Raw genomic sequence first — 26,192 nt, 5'->3', positions numbered from 1 at the left:
CACATTCCCTCCTCTTCCCTTCTAACAGGGATCCTGGCTAGGAGACGGGGCATGCAGCGGCCTGACAGCTCCAGACACTTCCTACATTATTAGAGAGGAACCTTCATGATCCAGCCTAGTGGGAAAGAAATAACACGGGTTGGATATCCAAGGAGGTATGTTAGGAACTAGATGGATCACTGTACCTAGATGGATGAGGTCAGCTTTAATGGAGGTCCTAATTTTTGTACAACTTAACATTTTCATCAATGACTTAGTTGGGGAAGGCATACTTAGCAGGTTTATATAAAAGAGTTGGAAGAGGTCAGGTGGTGGCTCATGCCTGTAATCCCAGCACCTTGGGAGGCTGAGGCAGGTGGATCACTTGAGGTCAGGAGTTCGAGACCGGCCTGGCCAAAATGGTGAAACCCCATCTCTACTAAAAATACAAAAATTAGCCAGGCATGGTGGTGGGCGCCTGTAATCTCTGCTACTCAGGAGGCTGAGGCAGGAGAATCGCTTGAACCCAGGAGGCAGAGGATGCAGTGAGCCGAGATCGTGCCACTGCACTCCAGCCTGGGTGGCAGAGTGAGACCCTGTCTCAAAAAAAAAAAAAAAAAAGAGAGAGTTGAGAGAGATGACAGAATCTATATATTCAAATAATCGTTCTATGGGCTGAACTGAATCTACCAGAATGAAGTTCACTGGGAATAAACATAAGGTCCTGTACTCAAGTCTAAACAGGGCACTTAGTAGCCATGCATGGAGGCGAGTTCACAGGAAGCTTTATATGAATAGTTATTGGGCCCAGCCAAGGAGACAGCAGACAACATGGTGAGTTCAGTGCTGCAACCCAGTGTACATGCTGCTGACAGAGATCAGCCACCAGACAAGAGAGGCGATGCCTGCACTGCATTCTGGCTGCTTATCTGCTCTGGCTCCCCAGAGCCCAATTCTAAAAGGGAGCAGGTGGAGAGGAGACAGGGACTCCAAGTCAGGTGTCTGCTTCACTGGATGAGTTAGAGAAGGATAAAGTTGAAGGAAAAGGAAGACACGGGGGACATAAAAGTTATCTTCAGATATCTGCCCAGCTGCACGCACAGGCACTTTGTCACTGTGCTCTATAAAGCCTCAGGGGGCAGAACTAGGAAGCTCCCAAGAGCCAGCCCTGAGCTGTTTCCATCAGAGAGAGTTCTTTTCTAACAGCCAGGGCTGTACAGAGATGAAATGGGAGGTGTGAGGATGGGCACTGGCAACTGAACTTGTTCCAGCAGAGGGAGTAGAGTTCCCAGGGTGACCACACATGAATGACCCCAACCTGTATCTAACTGGATTAGATGACTCTGAGGGTCCATCCAGCTACGGGGCCTGCAGTTTCAGGGATGCCACTAGGCAGTTACTCAGGACCTCATCTGTGTGTGTGTGGTGGTGGGGACAGTGGGAATGATGACGTTGGAACACACAGTGCTTTCTCAGAAAGTATGGCTCAGTGGAGATAGAGAGCCTCCACTTCCCAGGGAGACTGGACTAGTGTTAGGATCATGGACTTGACTCTCCTGGATCTAGCTGCACCAGAAACAAACAAACAAAACCAGTGACCAACAGTTATAGGCAAGCTAGGTCTCACAGGGCTTTACTCTAGCTTGGAGCTGCCACCATGGGGCGGGCATGAATGGAGTGCCACAGGTGACGTGCGGCCAGCCTGCACTGGGGACACAATTCCTTTGATGGTGAACCCTTCAGGCTTGGCTCTCCTGGCAGGCATGTACAGAGACACAGAGGGCTCTGTGATGGTGGTGGGTGGAGACCCCAACCAGCCCTGAATGTGAACTTTCTTCCCATGGTCTAGAGGCTATCAGATCCTGAAAACAATCACCTGATACCTGTCTCTAACCTCTAAACTTCAAGGTCTGTTAAGATGGATATGCTTTTACACAATGCCGCAGAAGAAATCAGTCTTTCTGCAACATCCACCCTGGTCCAATAAGAACCAGATGCCAGGAGACGGGTCTCACCAGCCTCTGCCACAGCAGTCCCTCTGGTGGGCTCTCACGGAAGTCATCGCAGCCTGGAGCTGCTGCAGCCTCCCTGGGTTGAGTGCTATGGTCTACTGTAGGCAGACCTGAGGGAAACGCTTTACCAATGAACAACTTCCTACCCCTGCCCCCAGGGCAGTGTCCTCAGGAGCTGTGTGTGCACACCACATGGGGCATCTTGCAGGGGTGCGTCAGCTCTGCCTTGCGGATGGAAAGGCCCTGTCTGTGATGAGGGCTGCTCCCTCAAGGCGCAAATAACTAGACATAACTGATGCAAAGCTTTCTCTAAAGAACAGGAATAGGGGAACCTGCAAGACTTAAGAAAATAAATCTAACAGCAATGATGCTAAGCGGTAACCTCTCTACTGATTAAAAAAAGAAAAAAAGATTCCTCAACTGTAATAACATTTAATCCCCCCAGAAGCTAATCTAAATGTAACACTCAAAAGAAAACAAAAGTGACACAAAGGAGAAGAACCCCAGCCATTGCCTGTGGGGACGCTGGCTTTATTCCGGAAGTGAGTCCATTAATAGAGCCGGGAATGAAATGCCATTTTCATTTCAGTCGAGGGGAGGGGATTAATAAATTGTAGTCTCTAAGCCCAGTTTTTTGAGTCATGGATCTCTGAGCACTCAGAAAGCACTGGGCTGAAGCCTGTGCACAGTGGGGCTGCCCTTCCCTTTAAGCCTGCAGCTGCCACTTTCAGAGCTGGCTGGATGAGACGCCCTCTGCACACACTTCAGCATTTAGAACCCAACAGGACTGTGCTGAGCCCACCACCCCCCAGACAGCTTCCTGTGCCCCCTCTTTTGGGCACTGGGACAGTTAGGGGGCCCTTGCTCCACACACATCCCTGGTGGTGGACAGCAGACGAACGCTCCTGATGCTCATGTTCAGCGCATGCCCCATGCCTTGGTCAGGAGCCTCCCTGCTGCCCTGTGCTTGCCAGCTCCCCAGCCACCTCTCTAGCCACCTCCCTCAGGGCCCAGCTCTCCTCTTGGCCACAGCTGCTGCTTAGAGGCCAGAATCTCACAGTAGTCAGGTATTTGCCCAGCTCAGTTCTGCTTGAATGTCAGAGAGCACCCTGATCCTCAGATGGACAGAGTCCTGGCTGTCCTCTCTCACATTACCCGACTGTTCCCTCTTCATAGCACTTTGTATAAAATCATCTTATTTTGTTGCTGACCATTTGTCTCTCTGCCCTGAGAGCAGGAAGCCTCCTGCCGGTTCACAACCGTATTCCCAGAACAGTGCCGGCGTGGGAGTGGAATATCTGTGCAATGGGTGAGTCATTCCTGGCTGGCAGTGTTGTCTCTGCTCTCAACATCATTACTGCTTGGTTCTCCCAAATGCTGCCAGATCTCTTTCTAAAACACAAATCCAATCATATCAATTCCCTGCTTAAAAGCCTTTTTTATGACTTGCCACTGCCTGCAGGATGAATCTCGAATTCTTTAGAATGCACCAAAGGCTCTTCACATCGGGACCACCCTGTCCCACCAGCCTCGTCTCTACCCTCTCGGATGTTTGCTTCTTGACCAGCATGCCTGGTCCCCATCTTTCCCCTAATACTCCAGGAAGAGAGGCCCAACTGAGTCTCCACTCACAATGACCCCTGGCTGCACAGCCTGCCCTGGTCCACTTCACCTTGGCTCAGCACAAGGTCATTTCATCTCTGAGGCCACACTACTCAGGCAAAGCTAGTCCTGCCATCCTCTCTGCTGTGGGAGTGCTTTCCTCATTCACAGCTGTGGCACTCACCATCTGTCATGGGGGATTTCTTCCTCCATTTGGTATTCCTTGAGTTCATAAGTATTGGACCCTGAGGATACAAAGATGAATAAAACAAGGTTCCTGTCTGCAAAGAGCCTATAATCTAGCAAAATGCAATGCCTGAATATGTAAGTACAAAACAGACATGTAAGTGGCAGCCATGTATTGTCCCTGGGCCTCCCAGGTTCTCTGGGGGCAGTAAAGAGGGCAGAGCTAACTCTGTCTTGGGTGGGCCAGGAGGATTTTAGAGAGCCTTTCAGTTTTATAAAGAAAGACACATTTGAGCTGAGCCTAGAGGAATGAGAGTCCTAAGCAGGGAGGTAGGGATACTGCAAGCGCGGTGGCTGGGAGTGCGTCTGTGCTCTGCAGCGGAGGCAAGGGCCTCCAGGATGGTCTCGTCCATTGTTATATATCCTCTCTGGCACAGAGCCCGCCACCGAGCCAGCCTCAGGAAAGGCTGACTGGACTGAATCAGAGGTTAAGTTCTAGATCACCATCATTTAATCCTGTCTTTAAGGAGAAATGATGATTTAAAAAAATAAGGGGGAAGAAGGTTATGCGGCAAATACACTCCAGGCCCTCCGTGGCTCTCTTCTGTGGATGGTGGCCCCCGGTGCTGGAGCAGGGGTTATGAGAGCAAGCCATTAAAAGGCGGAAGGCCTCCCTGCTCTAAGCAGGGTCCAAGAGAAAACCACTATGATACTTTCTAGGAGAAGCATGGTGGCTGGCTGCCTGCCTGCCAGCCAAGGGAGACAGAGACAGAACACTGATGCTGCGGCAGAGGAAGTAGCCCTTCTGCTGCTCATGGTCAGATGAGGAAGAGGGCTGGCTGTATACTACATTCCTAGTGCAGAGTGACATGGCTGCTTTTCTTAAACATTTACACAGGAAGATGAAGGCTGTACAACTTCCCTTGGTTATCCACATTATAATGCCTCATTGCAAGTCAGGAAGTTCTTTGCTAGATCTAACTTAAGTTTTCACAGCTGCAGTCCAAAGCTGTAGCCCTGATACTATTCAGACAATGTTTCCTTCTCAGAGGAATAAAATTCCACCCTCTGGTCAGCCTTCTCCTTTCCTGGGGGCCCAAACCGTGTGTTTACCTTTTCAACCCTTTAACCATTCTGGTCTCTCCTTCTGGAGCCTCTCCAATCTGTCTACTGCCTGCCTGCACAGCACAGCCCCAGATGGAGTGCCAGGCACCCAGCACTTGATTATTCATGGTGACAGGACAGAATGAGGAGCAGAAAACCACTGCCTAATTCCTAAGTTTCATTTACTCCAGTAAAGGTTCAACATCATTCCTGATGGAGCATTTGGATGCACCTGACAGCACAAAAGCTACACGGACTGCTGCAAGCTTCATCTCTCATTACTCCCCACTAACACATGAAATGACAGATACAAAAACCTGGCCAGCAGCTCCTGAGCAAGTGAGTGAGCCAGGCCTGAATGAAAGGCAGGTGATGGAGGCCTGGAAGGAAAGGCACCCACCTTTCCTGCGACCTCAGCTCCTGGCTGCTGGGTTTCTGACCCAAGAGCCTCAGCATGTCCATGGAGGAGAGGTCCTCCAGGCCCAGCCATTCTGGCTTCACCCAGAATCACAGCTCATCTGTGCCTCAGGTGTTCACATGTCCGCAAACTGGGCACCAGGTCCCCAGTTAAAGGACATTTCAAAACCACAGCTCAAGTTCACGAGGAAAGGAGATTGCCTCATACACCTCAGAGGGTCAGAAGCCAAGCCCTGACTGGCAAACAGCACACTCCCAATCTCTCCCACTCACACAACCAGGAACCCAGCTCTGGGGACAGTGCCTGTCTCATGGGGTCACCCTTAGCTTAGGAATCTGATGCCCAATTGCACTGGGAACCTCCCTCACCCCTGGCCCAAGTCATTATTGTTCCTTTCCTTGTGGTTGTGTTTGTAGTCTTGTTAATTTTTAATTATACAAGCTATACGTGAGAGAGTGTGTGTGAATATATATATATTTAAATAAACATTTCAGATAAAGCTATAGTCCCTGTTGACCTTTTTTATAATCCTGAACTTCTCCGAACTAACCGGAGATAACTATTATCTCCCGTCAGGAACATACCTTTTTCAGACATTTTCTCTATATCACATAAATATGTCTACAGAACAGAGATGGTCCTACCATATGTGTGTCAACTGTACACATGCACTGTAAACTACAAATCGCTTTTTCCCCAACCAGAGGTCTCTGGCACCTTTGCAGGCCAGCATGCACGGCGCACACCGTAGCTGTCGCCTGGAGCTCCAGGGTTGGGGGAATTGTGTTATGCATTGCCTGTCACTAGGTATGAGGCTGCTTCCGATTTCCACACTCAGAATCAGGGCTGCAGTGCCCTTTGTGCCCATGGCTGCTGATGCACACAGGTGAGCATCTCTCTGGGATACATCCCCAAAAGGAGAGCTGCGGGCTCCTATGTGTCCCTTTCCTTCTTGGCTCCAGGTTCAGTCACTGATACACTCTATGCACCTAGGAATGTGCTCTCTTTTGGCTATTACACTCCAATCTCTCACTAAAATGTGAGTTTCTATGTAACAACACCTACCATGCATCGAGTGCTTACTACGTGCCTGACACTTTCCTAGAGGCTTAACAAATTACCTCATGATGCCCTCAAAACAACCTTCAGAAGTAAGGGAAGTGTGTCTCAGCATTTGTCATCCGACCCAGGCCACACGTCAGGTAGCACTGCTAAGATCTGTACCCTCGGTTACCACAAAGTCCCTGCCCTGTGTGGGGCTCCTGCCTTGTGCAAGGCCCTGCCTCAAATGAGGTAAGGCCCTGTACCGTTCAGGGCCTTGATCCAGACAGAGCCCTGCTGCATGAGTAGGTGCTTAAACAGTCAACCACTTATTTTTAAATCCCACAATGGGTGTCAGTTCATCCACCCATCTGACACTGACTTGGTGAGCATCTCTCAAGGCTAAGTCCTGGCTTGGATGGTGGGGATACGGAGATATATAAGATATTAGGTTGACCTCTGGGTAAGACAAACAGTAAGCAGAAAAGATGCTTAAGTTAAATTTTAAACAGAGCAATTTGTAAGAAAAAAAGAGGGAGGTCATTCTAGACAGAAAGTAGGACATAAAAAGACAAACAGCTTAACAGATTCTGTGTTCTGAAATCAGGGACTGAGAACAGAGATTCAGAATTGAAAACTCTATCTTCAGAAATCATCTGGCCCAGGGATGTCAAATGGGTTTCACCTTGGATGCCAACCCCACATGGCTGAGATTAGCTGCTACAGCGCAGTGGCAAGAAGGATCTCAAGGCCCCATCCAGGTTCAGCAGACCACTGGGGTCCCTGTGTGACATCTGCCCTGGGGACAAGACAGAAGCAGCCTCTTTATCACACCCACAATGCCACCAGTAATGGCGGCTCACCCCACCACCCACAGAACCAGCCAAGGTGTGGTCTTGAGAGAAAACTGCCACCCAGCGTCTTTTGTTTTGACTTTCCATTCCCATATGCTACACAAACACTAACCTCTGTTGGTCAACTCTCTCTCCATGCATCTTTGTTTCCCTTGTTACAAAGGTGACAGAACTCTGTAAGCACTGGCATGGGAGTAAATGCCTGCATAAGATGCCACAGCTTAGGAAACAAGCACGTGTACACACACACACACACACACACACATACACACGGGAGTCAATGCCTGCATAAGATGCCACAGCTTAGGAAACAAGCATGTGTACACACACACGCACATACACACACACGTGGTGGGCTGAAATTCAGGGAAGGGCACAGCCAGCACTGGGACAGCCAGGCAGTCAGGTAAGCAGCAAGCAGCTGAATGCCCCCATCCTGTACATTCTGAGAGATACGTATCTCAGTACAGCAGAAAAGAGCAAGGTAAGACTCATCCACACCTGGGTTCAAATCCCACCTGCCTCTCCCTGGGGTGTGTCTGTAAGCAAATGTGGATTATCACATTTATCTGGTTTTCATAAGAAGCTGACAGAAGTAGGCACCACTACCGTCCCTGTTTTACAGACCGGGAAACTGAGTCTGAGAGGTCAATGAACTTGCCTTCATTTCCACATCTGCAGAATGGTAATAATAATGGCATCTGCCAGCTGAGCTTCCTGTGAAGATGGGAAACAGGGTACAGTACATGTGCCAAGCACAGTCACTGGCACGTGATGATGTTTAGTAAAAGTTTTTCAAATAAGAAATTAACTGAATTTTGATTAGTTAAATGAATGTATCAAACTGGTTTTGATTTGTTAACTTCTCAAAGAGCCAGGTCCATCAGATTAAGCCACACATGTCGGTAAATTTCTGCATAGAAAACGTTTCCTTTAAAAGGTCATCAAAGGTTATCTACCTAGGGAAGTGAGATGTAGTAACATTTTTGAATTCAGGCTAAGACGAATGTTATCTGGATTAAAGAATGTTTAGAATGCCATTTTCTTTGGGGTTTAAATAAATGACCACTGTTTTAATAGGTCATCTGTCATTAGCCCACTAAATAAATACAAACTGGGGAAGCTCAGGTTCCTAGAAACAATTCATTCTCTCAGGTGGGTCCTAAAGCCTCTCCCAGAGTTTACTAAGTCCTGTCTTCCAAGTGCAGGTGAAAGCACTACAGCAGCTCTGCTCTAGCAAGTCCCAAGGCTGCCACATCCACATTAATCAGGCCTCTCTGGATCAAAGTCCTTGGAGCACAATGGCTCAGTTTCAGGAAATAGTTAATAACCTTCTTCCTTCAACTCAATTGTTCTAACCTCTTTGAGGGCTGGCTCTCTGTGGGGCCAGGGAGGACTGTACAAGTTTCCTGACAAGGAGAAGCCAAGACAGATTCTGAATGAATCCCACGGGAAGCAGACTGAAGGTTGTCATAAAAAATAGATGTGACACAATAAATGCAGGAGGTTCCCTGGGGTCTTAATCTCTTCTTCAGAAAATCTGAACAATTCTGCCTTCTGTGCTGCTGTGAGGTGGGTGGGCGGGGGTGTACATACACATTTTGAATATTCACTTCTGTCTTAACAACAGGATTCTTCCAAAACAAGAGGCCCTAGTCTGTGACTGTCAGCCTTGCCATCAACACTCCTCTTTGGTGAAGAGCTCCCTGTTGGCCCTGAGGCAGGAGTCTTCTGAGATCTTGACATATGCTGGGCTTGATCCAGGCCTCAGTACAGGTTGGTGTCCTAAGACAAGTTGGGAGAGTCACCCGTGCCTTCAATGCCCCATGTTGCTAAAACGAACAGGGTCTGGCTTTAGGATTTTACTGTTTCCTTTACTTGGGGTGGCCCTTTACTGCTTGGCAAACTCTAGTCATTCCTCAAAAACTAAGTTAGGACCTCTGGTTCCAGCTACAATGGAGCAGCTTGTGAAAGGCCTATGCTCTCCCCCGAGGGAAAAAAAAATTAAGTTGGAATACAAAAAAATCTGTGGGAAGGCATCTAAGGACCAACGCAACTAGGACTTCAGGTCCAAGATTATGAAGGGAAGGGAACCGTGGAGAGGTATTTGTTATTAGACCCACTTTCCCCCTCAAAGTTTCTGCCAATTCTTGGATCAGGAAGACAGGCTGAATGTCAGGCAAATAGCTTCAGCTGAAAGGCAAGAAAAGCTGTGGAGATTCTCGGCAGTCTCACAGGATGATAGGGAGGCAACGCTCCTGTGGAGGCTGCCTGGGCAGCTAGGACTTAGGGAGCCAGGATTCCAGAGAGAAGGGAGCTACAAAGCAGTGAGACAATACTCAGTGGTTTTCTTCTTTTAAAACATTTGTCAAATTCTTGAGCTACTCAGGCAAGAAGCTAAGAAGCTAACTAAAAGAGGCCACTGAAAGAGTGGAATTTTCAGAAGTCTCGCAGAGCCGAGAAAACAAAAATGTGGTTTAGAGCTCACCAAGAAAGAGGGACCCTGGAAAGCCACATCTCTAGGCATCTCTGGGGAAGGTCATATCACAGAGGACCTCTGTCATCTTTCCAGACAATTTCTGGCACTCAATCAAGAATTATCAGACATATAAATAAATAGGACCCAAGAAAAAAAAAGGCAACAGAAGTAGACCCTCAGATGATTTTAAAATAACTGTAACTAATATGTTCAAGAAAATAGAGAGCAAAAGGTAGAATTTCACCAAAGACTGGGAATCTTAAAAAAAAAAAAAAAGCAAAGCAAATAGAACTTTTAGAATTAAAAACATTTAGTAACTGAAATTCTGAATGCAATAGATTTAAGGCACACTTGACACAATAAAGAGGATCAATGAACTAAAAGACTAATAAGGAGAACTCCAACTATAGCATGGAAATTTTTTTTAAATGAGGAAAACCAGAAAAAAGAACAAGAGACATATGAGACAGTAATACATATAACCTCAGAAAAGAGGAAAGATAAAATAGGGGAGAGTGTTATTTGAAGAGATAACGGTAAGAGATTTCCAAAACTGAGAAAAACATGTCAAACTTCAAGACCTGAATCCAAAAAGAATAAAATAAAGAAAATCAATAACTAGGTATGGCTTAATAAAACCAAAGACAGAAAATCTTAAAAACAGAGAAAAAAGAAGTAAAGGAATGACAGCAATATCAACAGGTGGCTTCTCAAGGAAAAAAAAAATCGAGAATGTAAAGATATCTTCAAAGAGCTGAAAGAAATGACTGCTATATTTTTCAAAATGAAGGTGAAAAAGGTATTTACATACACTTAAAAATAAAACTTTTATCAGAAAAGATACACTAAAAAAAAAAAAAAAAAAAAAAAAATGAAGGCCAGCCACATGCAGTGGCTCCTGCCTATAATCCCAGCAATTTCAGAGTCTGAGGCAGGAGGATTGCATAAGCCAGGAGTTCAAGACCAGCCTGGACAACATAGTGAAACCCTTTCTCTACTAAAAATTTAAAAAGTTAGCCGAATGTGGTGGTGCACACCTGTGGTCCTAGCTACTCAAAAGGCTGAGGTGGGAGAATCTCTTGAGCCCAGGAGGTTGAGGCTGCAGTAAGCTGTGATCATGTTACTGTACTGCAGCCTGGGTGACAGCGAGACCTTGTCTCAAAAAAAAAAAGAAAAAGAAAAAAGAAAGAAAAGAAATAGTAGAAAAAAATTAGTCAGAAGGAAAGTGTCAGAAAAAAACAATAAATCTGTAAATCATTAAAAATACAGAAAATTTGAACATGACTAACCAACTTAACCTAATTGACAATACAGAACACTACATCTACTGACAGAATACACAATCTCTTTAAATGCACATGGACAGTTTACCAAAGCACATCATATACTGGACCATAAATCAAGTTTCAATAATTTTCAAAGAATTTAGAGTATGTTCTCTAATCACAGAAGAATTAAACAGAAACCAATTATAAAAAATGTAACTAGAAAACCCCTAAACATTTGGAAATTAAACAACATACTTTGAAATAACCTATGAGTAAAGAAGAAATCAGAATGAAAACTGGAAAAATTTTAACTAATTTATACTAAAAATACAGTATATCAAAACTTGTAGCTAAAGCTGTGTTTATACAGAAATTATAGCCTTAAATGCATACATTAGAAGATAAATAAAGCTTTGAAAAAGGTAATTTCACTGCCCTTAGGATCAAGTTAAAATTCCTACTATGTTACAAAGTTCTGCATGGTCTGGCTCATGCTCACTTCTTGGAGCTTCCTCTTTTTCTCTCTTCTCATTCATTACTCTCTAGCCATACTGGCCTTTTTTCAATTCCTTCAATAAGTTAAATTGCTTCTTGTCTCAGGGCCTTTGCACATACTAATCCAGCTGTTTAAAATGCTTTTTCCCACCATGTGACATAGTCTTTCTAATTCAGACTCTTTCTTTCATGGCACTCATTGCTATAATCAGTTAATTGAGTAACTGCTTGTTGTGCAATTAATTTTAAAACATTGTTTGTCATTCCCCAAATGTTATAAGCTCCTTGCTGGCAGGGACTGCAGCTGTCTTGTTCATCACTGTGTCCCCAGGGCCTAGCATGGTGTCTGGCAAACGGCAGGCACTCTATACATGTGTATTCAATGAATGAATGAATACATGGACATCTAGTTTACCATCTAAGCAGTTTACTCAAAGTTGTTAAAAGATACTCCATGGTCTTAGAAGAAAACTCCTCAATATTACTGCTATCAGCAGTTGGCATTTATTTCTATGACATTTATGATGTAATTTACAATATCTGTTAATCCAAGAAATATCTCAAAGATTTCTCTAGATGTTTAAGTAATTTCTAACTGTACACTGCTTCATGTTTACTGTATTTGGGAAAAGGAAAAGTGTTTTTATAAGCTCAATTTATATATCAAATCTGTTCTACTCTATACCAAGCTAGGTGCTGTAAAAAAGTGACTAAAATGACTGCCGTTATTAACAGTATCTTAGCCCATTCAGGCTGCTATAATAGAGTACTATAGAGACTGGGCAGCTTATAAACAATAGACGTTTATTCCTCACAGTTCTGGAGGCTGAGAAGTCTAAGATCAAGGCACTGGCAGATCTGATGTCTGGTGAGGGCCCACTTTCTGATTCATAGATGGTGTCTTCTCTCTGTGTCCTCAACATGGTAGAAAAGGAAAGGGAGCTCTCTGGAGTCCCTTTTATAAGGGCACAAATCCCACCCATGAGGCCTCCACTCCCATGATCTAATCACCTTGCAAAGGCCCCACCTCCTAATATCGTCACATTGGGAGTGAGATTTCAACATATGTGTTCTGGAGAGACAAAACATTTAGTCCATAGCAAACAGTCACACTAATATCAACAACAGTTGTTGACATCCTAGGTCTATTTTCTATGTGGAATCTTGCTTAATTATCACTTAAAGATTAAAGAGTGTGTCCTGTTTGTTTTGTAGGTGAGGAAACGGAGGCCTGTAGAAGTGAAGTGACTTGCTAAGGGGCGGGGCTGAGGTCTGAGCCCTGGTCTGAGTCCAAAACCCGGGCAGGCTCTGAGAGCTCCACCCTGCTGCCATCTTACGTCCAGGCAGGGCCTGCAAGGGACAGCAATGATGCAAAGACAAACGAAGGAAGAGCAACCCCAGCCCTGCCACAGAACCAGCTGTGACCATGGACAAAAGGAGTTATTCAACCTCTCCAGCCTCAGTTCTTCACTTGTATATGAAACCAACAACAGTAAATATAGAATGGAGTTGAAACGCCTTGCAGAGTACTTATTGCTTAGTAAATAGTGCTAATTATTATCAAGGGATGCTGTAAACAAACAAACAAAAAAAAACTTAGGCTTCACTCAGATTAAAAATACATTCACATCCATCCCACCTTGCTTTCAGGGGATATGAGGATGAGAAAGGCTATGACAATAAAGCCAAATTCACAAAGGGGCTGGTGGGGCAGGAGTCCCTGCCCTCATGATGGTGGGCCACTTGGCAGGTGACAGGCATTATGGTTACCAAAAGAAAGCTGTCTGGCTTCTCCCCCAGTGCATCTTCTCCTTGGCAGGTGGGTCCTGGCTCCAGGTAGAAAGGGAGGGGCCATTGGCCTTGGAAGAAGCTGCTCGGGTAAGAGAATGGGCAGGAGCTGTGGCCTGGCCCACCTCCGGGGATCACATCCATGCTGTGGCTGTCACTCAGCAGCCTCTTTGATGTGGCTGCCACCACAGCTCTCCTTCTCAATGTTCTGTGATTCCAAGTATTTCTCAGCCCCAGATGAACAGGACATACGGGGGGGAACCCTTCAGAAACAGGTCCAGAGCTGACCATCAGTGGGGGCAGGGTGTCTGTGTGTGGGGTGGCTCACACCCTGCAGGGCAGTGCAGCACCCTTCAACTCCTGGATGCAGGCAGCCTTGGTGCTTACTCACTCAGGCCCTGTGGGGTCCTAGCATCAGCAGGGCTGGGCTTCTACCTCAACACCTGTCCTTGTCTCTATCTGCCTTTTGGAAGATTCTCTTCCTCTCAGGCTCCTAGTATTGCTGTAGGACTTGAAATTTCAGGATAATTGGCCTTTTTTTTTTTTTTTTTAAGATGGATTCTCACTCTGTTGCCCAGGCTGGAGTGCAGTGGCACGATCTCAGCTCACTGCAACCTCCGCCTCCCAGGTTCAAGTGATTCTTCCACCTCAGCCTCCCGAGCAGCTGGGATTACAGGCATGTGCCACCACATCCGGCTAATTTTCGTATTTTTAGTAGAGATGGGGTTTCACCATGTTGGCCAGGCTGATCTGGAACTCTTGACCTCAGGTGATCTGCCCACCTCGGCCTCCCAAAGTGCTGGGATTACAGGTGTGAGCCACCACGTCCAGCAAAATTTCAAGATAATTATTTTCTCTTTCCCAAACCCATTCTTAAATGGCTCTGCCACAATATGTTGTATCCCCATCAGCTTTAGGTGTTTAGTGTTCAAGAATAAAACCCCTACACTAAGCCTGAGCAACATGGTGAAACCCCATCTCTACAAAAAATACAAAAATTAGCTGGGCGTGGCACATGCCTGTGGTCTCAGTTACTCGGGAGGCTGAGGTAGGAGGATCACCTAAGCCCGGGAGGTCAAGGCTGCATTGAGCCATGATTCTGCCACTACACTCCAGCCGGGCCCACACAGTGAGACCCTGCCTCAAAAAGAGACCCCAAAACCAGCCTACATTGTTCCCTGTCCTATTCTGTGCCTTTGGGTCTATGCTGACTGTTCGTCTGTCCCTACTGTCCTTCCAGCTCCTCACAGTTCTCTGCACAGCTGTTTTTACAACTATCATGCAAACCTGTCTCTGACACTTCTTTCTCATGAGGCCAGACCCACTGCTCACAATTCTGTGCCCTGAGGGCTGCCAGGTGAATTGTCCCAATTCACTCTTGGGAGGGAGCAGCTTTCCCAGGAAGTGGATGGCGTTGGTGGTAGCCCCTTGGCTAATTTATGAAGGTCTCTCAGGTCCATAGAGACCAACTTCACACAGAGAACCCATAAGACCCAATTCCTTCCCGCAGGAATCACTTTCTGACCTTCCAGGGAACTGTACTATTGACTGAGCAGAGCCACACTGGTACTGGGCACACTGTGAGCACCTCCCTGCTCCTGTGATGTTCCAGCTGAGTCCTCAATGGACAGCACAGGAGCACCACAGACAGGGGACAGAATGCTGGCACTTAGGACTGTATGATCTGAGCAAGCCAGCAGCTCTCTGAGCCTCAGTTCCTCTGGGCATGAAGTGTAGGCCACCCCGAGCATGACTGCGCACAGGGTGCACTGCACGTACCAGGCACAGGAAGCACTGAGAGGGGACACCTTCCCCTAAAAACCCCTCCACAGTCAGAGGGGAGAGAAGCCAGCAGAACCCCTGCCTCAACTCCTTCTGGGGCCTGACGGCCAGCTCCTCAGCTAGCCACACAAGGAAAGGAGCCCCTGCTCAGCAGACACTGGGCCCCGAAAATAACTCTGCAAGTCTACCCTAGCACCACTCCAATTTGCCAAGGAGCTAGATAAGAACTGAGTGCTAATTTGGCCAATTACAGATGACCAATGGCTACCTCAGATCCAGGTGAGAGAGCTGAGGAACAGATGGTTGTGTGTATTATTAGGGAAACTTGAAATTAGGCAGGTGGTGGCAGGTTTCAAGCCACATGTGGGAATTTTTACAAATGTGGGCCAAGTTTACAAAGAATAATAAACAAATTCTTACTTTATTGTGCCCTCCATCTTTGAGGCTGCCTCATGGAATTGCTCTGAAGACAGTTTATACATCTCAGCATTCTACAAGGAGAAAAACAGAATTGGTTACCAAAGACTGAAATTTCCCTCTGCTCTCTCATGGGATGCAACCACATTAGAAATTGACAGATGCTAATTTCTTGACCGGCATCAAAGCCGACTGGTAATTAATCCACACCTTGGGTTCCAGCTCCACCACGCATGGCTGCTGCTACAGAATCCTAGAATAGCAATGGCTGCAAGTGCGTTATGAGATCCTCTAGCTCAGGGGTTGGCAGACCACGATCCACGGGCAAAATCCAGCCTGCCACCTGTTTTTGTCAATAAGGGTTTTACTGGCACACAGCCACGCTCATTAGTTCACATATTGTCTGTGGCTGCTTCTGTGCTACAATGGCAGAGTTGAGGAGCTATGATAGAGACTACATGACCTACAAAGCTTAAAATACTTACTATCTTTAAAGAAAAAAATTTCTCAGTCTTGATCTGGTCCAACCCCTATTTTATAGGTGGACTTTCCTTCCTGGAGAGGCGAAATGACTTGTCCAAAGTCACAGAGCAACGGGGCAGTGTCAGGACTACAACTCAGTTGTCTAGATTCCCAGTCTGGGACACACTCTGCTGCCTACCCTGACCACCCTACTCATCGGAACAGCAACCATCTGTCCAGATTGTTAAGGGGAGCATCCACAGGCACACACTTAATTTGTCCTGAGATCACCCGGTACATGTGCACCTACAGACCCAGGTTTGTGGAGGGAAGGCCCAGGCCTGGGAGCAAAACACAGCTGGGTCTAAGCCCTGATGCCACCACCGTGTGGCTCTGGGTAGGTTATGGAACTTTGCTGTGCCTCAGAGGCGAGCTGCTCCAGGCCACAAAGGCCCAGGTCCACATCCACCTTTCTTTGTGAAGCTCCAGCACCTTCGCATGTTCTGAGGGGAGACTAACATTAACGCATCTGCTAGCAGCCTCCTGCCGTGCTCCAGGTGGGAGTGTGGTGAAGCCCACATGTGGACATGTAGGCAGCAGGGAGAAGGCCAGCCTTGGGCTGACTCATGAGGAAGCAGCTTCAGAAATGAAACAACCTGAGGTGGGGCAGGGCCCGTGGTCAGACCTCCCCAGTGCGGGTGAGGAAGGTGCAGCAGATGTCACCTGGAGTTGGCTTGAGGTCAGTCCCTTTGCAGACACAACCACATCTACTCCTCAAAGCCTCACATGGGCACTTTGGGAGGCTGAGGTGGGTGGATCACCTGAGGTCAGGAGTTCAAGATCAGCCTGGCCCACATGGCAAAACCCCATCTCTACTAAAAATACAAAAAAAAAAAAAATTAGCTGGGTGTGGTGGCGGGTGCCTGTAATCCCAGCTACTTGGGAGGCTGAGGCATGAGAATTGCTTGAACCTAGGAGGTGGAGGTTACAGTAAGCCGAGATTGTGCCACTGTACTTCAGCCTGGGCGACAAGAGTGAAACTCCGTCTCCAAAAAAAAAAAGGCTCATACGGGCAGCATGATTATCCCCGTTCTACAGATGAGCAAATGGGAGCTTCAGGTCTCAGGTACCTACTGCAGGCACAGATCAGTCAGTCCCTGAAACACGCTTGTGTGGCACTGAAGGAACTTTAGAGCTGTGTTGCCTTGCACATTTGTAGGACTTCAACTTGGCTCTCTCCGCCCACCAGGCACACAGCTAGCCTGGCTGAAGCTGGGCAGACACGAAGTGAGAGGTGCACAGGGGCAGAGCCACCCAGGGAAAGCACTTCCTGTGCACCATGGACCCCCCCTTGGCCTTCTGCAGGGAAGGTAACTGAGGCAGGGATGGACCCCCCACCTCTAAGGCCATAGGGCATGGAAGGCAGGTCCAGATGGAAACCAGGCCCCCCTCTAGTCTTACCCCAAGGACTCCCCTGCTGCATCGTGGCCTCAGAGAAGTGCTGACTGGGAGGTAAATGTGGAAGGTGAGCCCCTGGGGAAGAGCACCTGGCTCATGTGATGAGGAAGAACCACCAGGTGCTGGCATTCTGCCCTGGGCTGGGCCGGGGGAGTCAGGGAGGCCTGGGGGCCACCTCTGGGCCTTTCACCCTCCACTGCCTGGTGAGCTTAGGCAAGTCACCTTGCTGCTCCTCACCTCTGAGCCAAGGAGATAATGGATGTCTCCCTCTACAGCTACTGGGAATGACAGCTGGGAAATGCCAACCCTCCCGGCATACGACAGGCACGAAATAAATACAGGTTCTCCTCCCACCACAGCCAGCTGCTGCCAAAATGCCCAGCAAGGGGGCTCCAGTGTTCTCTCTAGAGCCCTCACATTCAAACGAGAGATTATGTCTTTGCCTCGACCAGTCCAGTATTCACCAGCACTGCCTGTCCTGGGCGAGGCGGTAGGGACAGAGACATAACAACTTTGGGCCTCCCTCCCACTCCATGCAGACGCCCTTCCGCCACAGCCTGGGTGGGAACTGCTTAGCTGTCTGAAGTTCCCCTTCATGAGACCTCATCAGGAGATGGCACGGACCACAGACCCACATTTTGATTTGCGCTTTGGCATATGCTGGCGGTGTTCTTTGGGTAAGTCACTTCTCTCAACAGCAACACAGGGTATCACCCAGCCTGCAGTTGGCGGAAAGACATCTTGGCACACAGCACCCACCTCAGCCCACCACAGCCACTGAATTTTCCAGAGCTAAAATGCACCTCATCCTAAGCCCCGCCCCCCACAATTCATCCTGGCCTACTTCCTTTCCCACAAAACAACCTCATGGCTCAGACCTTCTCTTTGAGCCAAACCCCTCTTCCTGTGGTTGTGCCCACAGGGCTCCTGAGTGTCAGGTCACCATCCTGCAGGCCCAGGCACCTGTTGCCAACCTTCTCAGAGAGCGAATCCTTGGCCCAGATGGGCCCGGCCTGCTGTGGGCTTCAGTAGACACTCAGAGCCTGTGCTCAAGATGCCATACTGCCAGAAACAGCCTGGCCCCGGTGAATTTGGATAGTGCTTGGGTTTGATTGCAAGCTCAGTTTGAACATGTGGTCAACTCGATTTGTCACAGGAAGTACCCACAGGCCAAGAAGTGGCGGTGATTACCCTGCTGCAGCTTCCTCTATTGTTTCTCAGAATGACTCAGAGAAATTCCCCATCCTGTCCTGTCCTGACCCGCCTACCCCACTCATCTAATCTGCCTAAGCAGACCTACAGGGACGGATGTCCTCACAACCGCAGCTCCCTTGGCACTTGAAGGTCTCCAGTCCACAACTTGGGAATACCAAGCTGGCTTCCTGTGTTCACAAAGCTGCTCATCCACCAGGCCTTTCCAAGGCTGCTGGAGTGGACCCAGACTCCCTCTTCTGGGAAGGGCAGGGCACTCTGTGGACTCCTCAACCAATCACCAGGTCAGGGCTTCTAGAAGGACTAGACACTACCAACGTGCATACTGAGAACCCGCCAAGTGCCAGAAGGTTCTGAGACAAGTGTGGCTTGCTCCCTGGCCTCGTGGAGCTCTGAGATGGTGGCATCATAATTACAATGGGGTACTCAGCCAGTCCTCCCAGGTGCTGTGGGGCACCTGAAAGGACAGCCTGGCAGAAACCATGGGTCAGACTGACTTCCTGGGAGCCAATACCTGAACTGAGGCTGAGTTTTTTTTATTTACACTAAATAATGTTTTTGAAAAATACTTACATATGGTTTTAAAAAACAAAAATGGAAAGCATGGAGGGTGTGTGGTGAATACTGAGCCTCTTGGCCAGCCTGGACTCAGCCCTATCCCTACTCCTCTGTGCACCCCGTCCTTGTCAGGGCGAGGTGCTGTGCATGCATGGGCACATGTGTGAGTGAGCACACACATGTGCCCCACTTGTTCCTGACACTCACTTGACTGCAGCAGACACGATCTGCCACACCTCATCTTTCCATTGATCCTCAGAGACCTCACCCACTCCAGCTGACCAGCACTTAGTAGTAGGAATGAATACCCTGTAGTGTCATCCCTTGAGTATCACTCAAGCAGCTCCCCATCCTTGTACAGAGGTTGTTTCTAGTCTTCTACTATTATAAACAAAGCTAAGAGGAACATCTTGGCATCTAGAACTTTGTGTGTATCTGTAGGGAACACTGTATAAGTCAAATTCTTGGGTCAAAGGGTGTATCCATTTTAATGAATTTTAAAGGATGAGCAGAAATGAGCCAAATGAGAGGGAGGTCTCCTGAACACAGGCAGCAGTGCGAGGAGCCTGGGGCTGCCACAGGGCTGTGCATGGGGCAGGAGATGCCACTGTTGCTGCAGAGGCACAGGGCAACGGCCAGGAGGGGATGTGGAGGATGCCAGCTGCAGGCTCAAAAGCTTGGACTGCACCTCATGGGCAATAAGGGTGAAGAAGGCTTTCCTTTTTCAGTGAAGGAGGGGCAGGGAAGATTTGTTTTTTTTGTTTTTTTTTTCCTGAGGCAGGGCCTTGCTCCTGGCTGGAATGCAGTGGTGTGATCATAGCCCACTGTAACCTCGACCTCTGGGCTCAAGCTATCTCTCCACCTCAGAGCCACCCCAGTAGCTGGGACTACAGGCGTGTGCCACCCTGCCCAGCTAATTTTTGTATTTTTTACAGAGAGGGGGTTTCGCCATGTTGGCCAGGCTGGTTTTAAACTCCTGGGCTCAAGTGATCTGCCTGCCTTGGCCTCCCAAAGTGTTGGGATTATAGGCGTGACTTACTGTGCCCAGCTGATTTGTGTTTTTAAAAGAACATTCTGGCAGCTGTGTGGATGATGGCATCCAGCTCTCCCCAGCTAGGCCGTCAGTTCTCGAGAGCTCCTGGAACCCTGCAGCACAGAGCCTGGGAAAGCAGCGTGACTGTGCCTGTAAAGGAGCCCTGCTGCCCACTCAGAGACACTGGGAAACTTCTCTGAAGTGCGCTCTACCGAATTATCACACATTAATTAGCACCCAATGACCAGGGACTATTATTTCTGGGTGATTTTCTTTCCCATCGGACTCTTTAGTTTCCCAAATTTGCAGTCTTTTCCTCTGCCCTGTAGACAGCTGCCCCTCCTCCTCCTCCAGCTGCCCCACATGCACATCTGAAAGCAGGAGGCCTGACCTCCATTAATTAAATCTGCCATTAAAAATTAAATAACGTGAGTAAGAAGGTGTGAGTGTTATCTCCATGGGTTTCCAAAGTCACAGTGTTTCTTGAATTACTTCCCGAGCAGTTTTCATATTTCATACTGTCTGATTTCTCCAAGGGCCTGGATCTGTGAGATCAAAAGCAAGGGTGAGGGTGAGGGAAGCATGGTGAGGAGGCCGGGGAAGGGAAGATGACAAAATGTGTCTGAGCAGAAGAGATCACCCGGCAGCCCCTGCCCCAAAGCCAGAATACAGGTGCGGGGTGGGAGGAGGACATGGGGCCCAGAGGTCTGAGGGGAACCCCCATAACTATACAGCAGCGTGGGACCAGTGCATTAAGGCATGTGCAATCACAGATGTGAAGAAAACAGAGTCTAATCTGTGGACATTGGGGACAGCAATTTTGGACTGGAGCCCTGAAAGACACCCCCTACCCACCTCCCAAGTTAACAGCAGTCATTCACGGCCTACGGCTGTGAATGTGCACAGGCTGTGCTGGGCGCCACGGGAGAGAAGGAGCCTAAGAGGGTCACGGCACTTGAGGATTTATGTCTAATAGCAAAGAAAGAACCAAGGCCTCAGGAGCATTCCAAGAACAGAGCGGCAGCACAGGGCAGTGGCAACGTGTGCATGCCGTGGTCAGACCACCTGTGCAGGGTCAGGACCCACCTCTTCCGGGTGTGTAACCACAGGCAAGCGTCAAGACCTCTGGGTCTGTTTCTTCAGCTTCTTATCTGTAAAATGACAACAATGACAGAACCTCCTTTCTGCAGTTTTGTGGGAATCGAATGACAATGCATATAAAATGCTTAGAACAGTGCCTGGCACAGAGTAAATATTCAATACCTGTTTTAATAACTAAAAATCTCCTACTCAAATGCATAAAAACCAACCAAGTATACTATATATTTGGAAGAGAGATCCGAGAGTATCGGAAGTGTCAGGTCTCCTTGGGGATGTAAACTCCACACAGATAGGGACTTTAGCTTGTTTTGTTCACTAACCTATCCCCAGAGCCTGTAACAGTGCCTGGCAGAGAGCAGGCCCTCAATGTAAAGTTGAGTAAATGGAAATAGGGGTCAGAACCACTACAGAAAATCCGACAAGATGATCCCACTTAAGAATATCTGAAAAGATGATCAGGACCTAGTTATTTATAGAGTCAACCAAGAAAGTTTGCTGATTCCCACTATTCCCACTCTGTGCCAGGCCCTGCTCAAGGAGAGCTGAGAGGCTCATGTGGAAGCCAGCTGGGGGTAGCACAGAATCCGACCAAAGCACAGAGGAGTCTGAGGGTGGGGCCAAGATAGGTGGAAGGGAGTGAGAATCAGGAACCTGGAACCTTTCCCACGCAGTGAGAACATTTCTCCAAATGCTTTGAGAGAATGCAGGAGCCAACAGTCACTGACTGTGCTCTGCTCCCACCAGCAATGTATTCAAAACTCCAATCAAACAGTGATATGTCCACTCACAAGGTTCAACAGCCCTCCTCAGGCCAGGCACTGAAGCAGAGATTTTCCAACAGGTCAATTCCCGGCAAGCTGAAAGCAGTATTTCAAGGTAAGAATTACCGCCCCTTTGACAGATGAAGAAACTGAGGTTCAGCAAGGCAACGGGTCCTACTCTGGGTGTCACAACTTCAAGCAAAACAACAGGATCCGAGGACAGGCCTGGTGGCTTTCCACACAGTGGCAAGCCTTCTATTCTACCCAGCTGTCCCTTGGGAAGAAAAATAACAAACCAAAGGCCACGCAGATGCCAGCACATGGTTCCACGTAGAACAATGTGCAGCCCAGGATCCTGCTGCCCAGGGCAGGGGAGAGATTCCCAGCAAAATTAGTGCAGGTTGGAAAAGGGCCAAGGGTTGATGATGCAAGTAAATCCCAGAAATCTGAGAGGAACAGATTGAAGACAGGAGAGCCCTATGCCAAGATGCTATCAACATGGCCAAACACTGGTCATCTGGGGAGATTTGGAACTCAACAGCCTAATTATCCAAAGCTTCTCAAAATTCACAGGAATGCTACATTTTAAGCAAAGTGAAGAAAATTAACATATTCAGGATTCGGAGAAAGAGTTTCTGATGTGAAAATGGTAAAAACCACAAATAAGTGAAAAATGAACACAAGTCTTTTTTAAAAGGTCCAAATAATCAATATAAAAAATTAAAGCTCAGGACATGCAGTCAGCTACACAACCAATGAATGAATGAATGAGAATTTTAATTTCGTTAAGTGGCTGCACATCTGGTTCTTAGCAAACTTATGAGGCTAGTTGGCCTATGCCCTACTGTGCTGTCATCTGGAGAGGGAGACCCCTCTTTCCTGTCTTGTTCTTCACTTACCCCAAACAAGTGTGCACAGACCCTAAAGAGATTCAGAGATCTGCCCTGACTACAGTCAATGCAAAGTCAGCTCAACTGAACCTTCCATGCAACTTGTAATTCCTGAGACCCTAGGTTGGCGTCTTTGCCCATTCCCCTTCTTAGCTATCTCAACCTTTACCTGTTACCCCTGAATTCCCACCGTCAGATGACCGTGTTTCCACCTGAGAGACAACAGCAGCTGCTGCTGGGCATACGTACCCCCAGCACTTTCCACTAGGGCCAGGCATGCCTCTGCCCACACCCATGGTCCCTATACCCTCAAAAGAGATGCCCACCAGTCATCTGGGTTCTTTGTTCCAGCGTCTGCTGTGACATGGATGATGACTCCCCCTTCCCTGAACGTGCTTCTTCATTGGTCCAGGGAGAAAAACTCCTACCTAGCTTTCAGGGGTGCTGAGGATCCAATGAATAATGAACGCAAACAGACTTGAGCACAGCAGGAACCAAGAGAGGTGAAGTCCTTGCCTTCACAGAGCTAACGCTCTGGATATGGAGGGGGAAAAAATACAAAACCACAGCAGGCTAAATAAAGTGAAAAGGAACAACAAGGTAGGAGTATTGTTGTAAATGATTGGCTAGGGAAGGCTCATCCCTCCCCGACCCCCGGCTGACACTGGGCAGAAGTCCGAATCATGTGAACGAGAAAAGTAAGTCAAGACTGGGAGAGGTCTGGGATGAGACTACACCCGGCGTAAAGCAGCAAGATGAGCGCTGTCGGAAGGTGTTGGAGCGCACGAGGCACAGATGCAGGGAGGGCCAGCAGGGTTGGGCCTCAAGCCGCAGAGCCCGTTCCAGAGTTGGTAGGGAGCCACTGGGCTTAATCAGGGAAAGGACCCCATCTGATATCCATTCTGGAAGGACTGCTGGCTGCCGTGTAATGGTGTCGACTGGGAAGAAAGAGTGGAAGTGGCCATCAGCCTGGAGGCCTGGAGGCTGCTGCAGTGGCCCAGAGAGATGGGTGGGTCATTCCCTGAGGGAGCATGGAACACCATCTCCACTAGTGGCAGTTCAGAATGAGACAACACCACAGGCTTGGACCTGCTAAGTTTGAAACATAGAGGAGACAATGGGTGGGGAAGTCAAGACAGCAGCTGGAGTGGGAGTGAGGTGCTGAGGATGGGCTGGAGTCTAAGACTCAGATCTGATGGTGTCTGTGCAGCATCTACTCAGGAAGGCTTGGCCCTGGTCAGAACTGTGCTCCATCAATGATCTGATCCCACTCATATTTCCTCTTTCCCTCTGCCAGTCATTCTCCTTCCAGAACTCTCCTGTTACATGCCCTCGTCTCTTGGTTCTCGCGTGATGCCCCTGATTCCTGCAGTTCTTGAAGTAGTGAACACCACTAGCTATCCAGCTTCTGGAGGGCTACCTGTCATTCACCACTGCTTCCTATCCCATGGGTCCCTATCTTAGGCTGCAACCAAATTCAGAGAACCCTGTCTCCTTGCTTGTCACCTGACTCCTTCCCTTTCTGTTCACTGTCACTGCTTTCATTCAGTCTTTATTATCTTATGAGTGGACAAACACAAGGACGCACCTCACACACCCCCGATCCTGGCCACCCCGCTGCTCCATCCCCTGACTGTGGCTATAGGGACAACCCTTCTCTACAGCTCTCAGCTGAGAACTTGCATGGTTCCCCTTTCCTGCAGCATGACATCCAAGACGCCCCCTGTGAGATCGGGCCCTCTCTAGTAAACAATCTTGGCACTGTCCCTGTAGGCGCTGCACTTCTCCTGCAACGCCTTGCTGTTTCCAAGCCTCCATGATGTTCTAGATGTTCTTTCCTCTGCTAATTCTTCCCTGTCTACCCAAGAAACTCCTGTTCATGCTTTGAGACCCAACAACAAGGTCATCTCTGCTGAATAATGTCATTCCTCTCCCAGGCAAAACTAATCATTCCCTTCCCAGTGTGCTGTACCAAGACACACTTTTCAGTGGTATTTCCCACTGCAATCATCTGTTGACATGCCTGTCTCCCTGGCTTAGACTGGGACCTGCTTGGGCTCAGAGTCAGTTCTTTACCTTGATGGCTTAATGCTTGGCCAACCATGGGTCTGACAGATGCCTGCTTGAAGTATGAATGAAGGCACTGTTTCTTGGCTCGTTCTGGATGCGACACATTCCAGACTGCTCTGCCCTCATCACCTCTAGCCTAAGGTAGTCAAGTCCACTGCTCCCGCCCCTGGCCTAGCCTCCTGGAAGCAGCAGGTGCAGTCCTAAAAGCCATGCCTCATCACCTCACATCCTAGCTCAAGTTCCTTCCCTCATCCACCAGGGCACCCCACCCTTCCCCTTCTAGACACCTCATTCTAGGACATCTATTCCATGTCCTATTTCTTAACGAAGCTGGCTGGCTGCCATCTAAACCTTGCTACAGTGTGAACTGCTAATTAGAGTGGTAGTGAGAGTGGCTTTAGGTGAGACCCTCCCAGAAGTATTGGCATTTGTGAGAAGGCAGAGAAAAGATCGCTCTATGTCATTCTCTCTATGTTAGTGCCATGATGGGGAGTCCAAGGCTTACAGCTGAGTGTTCTAGACCATGCCTCTTCTGGGTCTGTGGCTGAGTCTATCATTTCAGTCACTACTGGGGTGTGTGTATGCTGCCGCTGTATGTAGTTGTGTGTATATATGTATACATACGCACACACACAGACTTTGCAAAGAGTAAAGCAACAGATAAGCGTATAGCTGTGTTAATTAGCAATAGCCGCACAGGCTTTTTAACAATGTGATTCACACTGAATACTAAACATCAGTCTTTGGGGGAGTGCTGAGCATCATCCCAGAAATATTTCTCACTGCAAGTGGCCAAGACAAGTGTTTGGGTGGGAATGACCCACCTCTATGGTGGACCTTGACAGGGGAGCCCCAGAGGAGACACATACAAGGGGTTTTAGCCTATAGTTTCCTGGAAAGGGCACGCACAGGAATTTTTGAAGACTACAGGGCTAACCAAATGTACCCAGTGATTTGTAAGAGGAGGGGCTAACCAGGGGTGAGAGGCAGCTCTGTAACACTGTCCCTGTAGGAGACAGTATGAGGGAAGGGTTTGTGTTTTGGTATATAAGAAGATAACAGAAAAAGTGTTCAGAAAAATGGGATTATTCAAGAAAAACTTCATGGAAGAAACGCCTGATCAACAGTTAAAGGCAAAAGATCAAAGTCCCATTTAAAGTGATGTGTAAAAAACAATTTTTAAAATTATGCTATGGTACGTGAAAGGTAAATCTCATCCTAC

General features: G+C 48.1%; 1 protein-coding gene across 18 annotated transcripts in view; it reads right to left on the bottom strand.

The window, feature by feature from the left end:
* CHCHD6 (coiled-coil-helix-coiled-coil-helix domain containing 6) overlaps positions 1-26,192 on the bottom strand; it is a 259,379-nt gene that overhangs the window by 30,485 nt on the left and 202,702 nt on the right. For 15 of the 18 annotated variants that reach the window (XR_010155749.1, XR_010155752.1, XR_010155750.1 and 12 more), the window contains one exon: positions 15,429-15,499. The exons of 2 other annotated variants lie outside the window; for them this stretch is intronic. Coding sequence is in view for 9 of the 16 variants with exons in the window: in XM_009446384.3 (XP_009444659.2) it covers positions 15,429-15,499 (71 nt within the window). In the remaining 7 variants the exon portion in view is untranslated. Of the gene's footprint in view, positions 1-13,777; positions 13,874-14,287; positions 15,500-26,192 lie in introns of those variants that run through there. One more of the 18 variants, XR_008547078.2, reaches the window with a different exon arrangement.

Source organism: Pan troglodytes, chromosome 2 (assembly GCF_028858775.2).
Source record: "Pan troglodytes isolate AG18354 chromosome 2, NHGRI_mPanTro3-v2.0_pri, whole genome shotgun sequence".
Taxonomy (NCBI): Eukaryota; Metazoa; Chordata; class Mammalia; order Primates; family Hominidae; genus Pan; species Pan troglodytes.
This window is presented reverse-complemented; position numbering and strand designations above follow the sequence as displayed.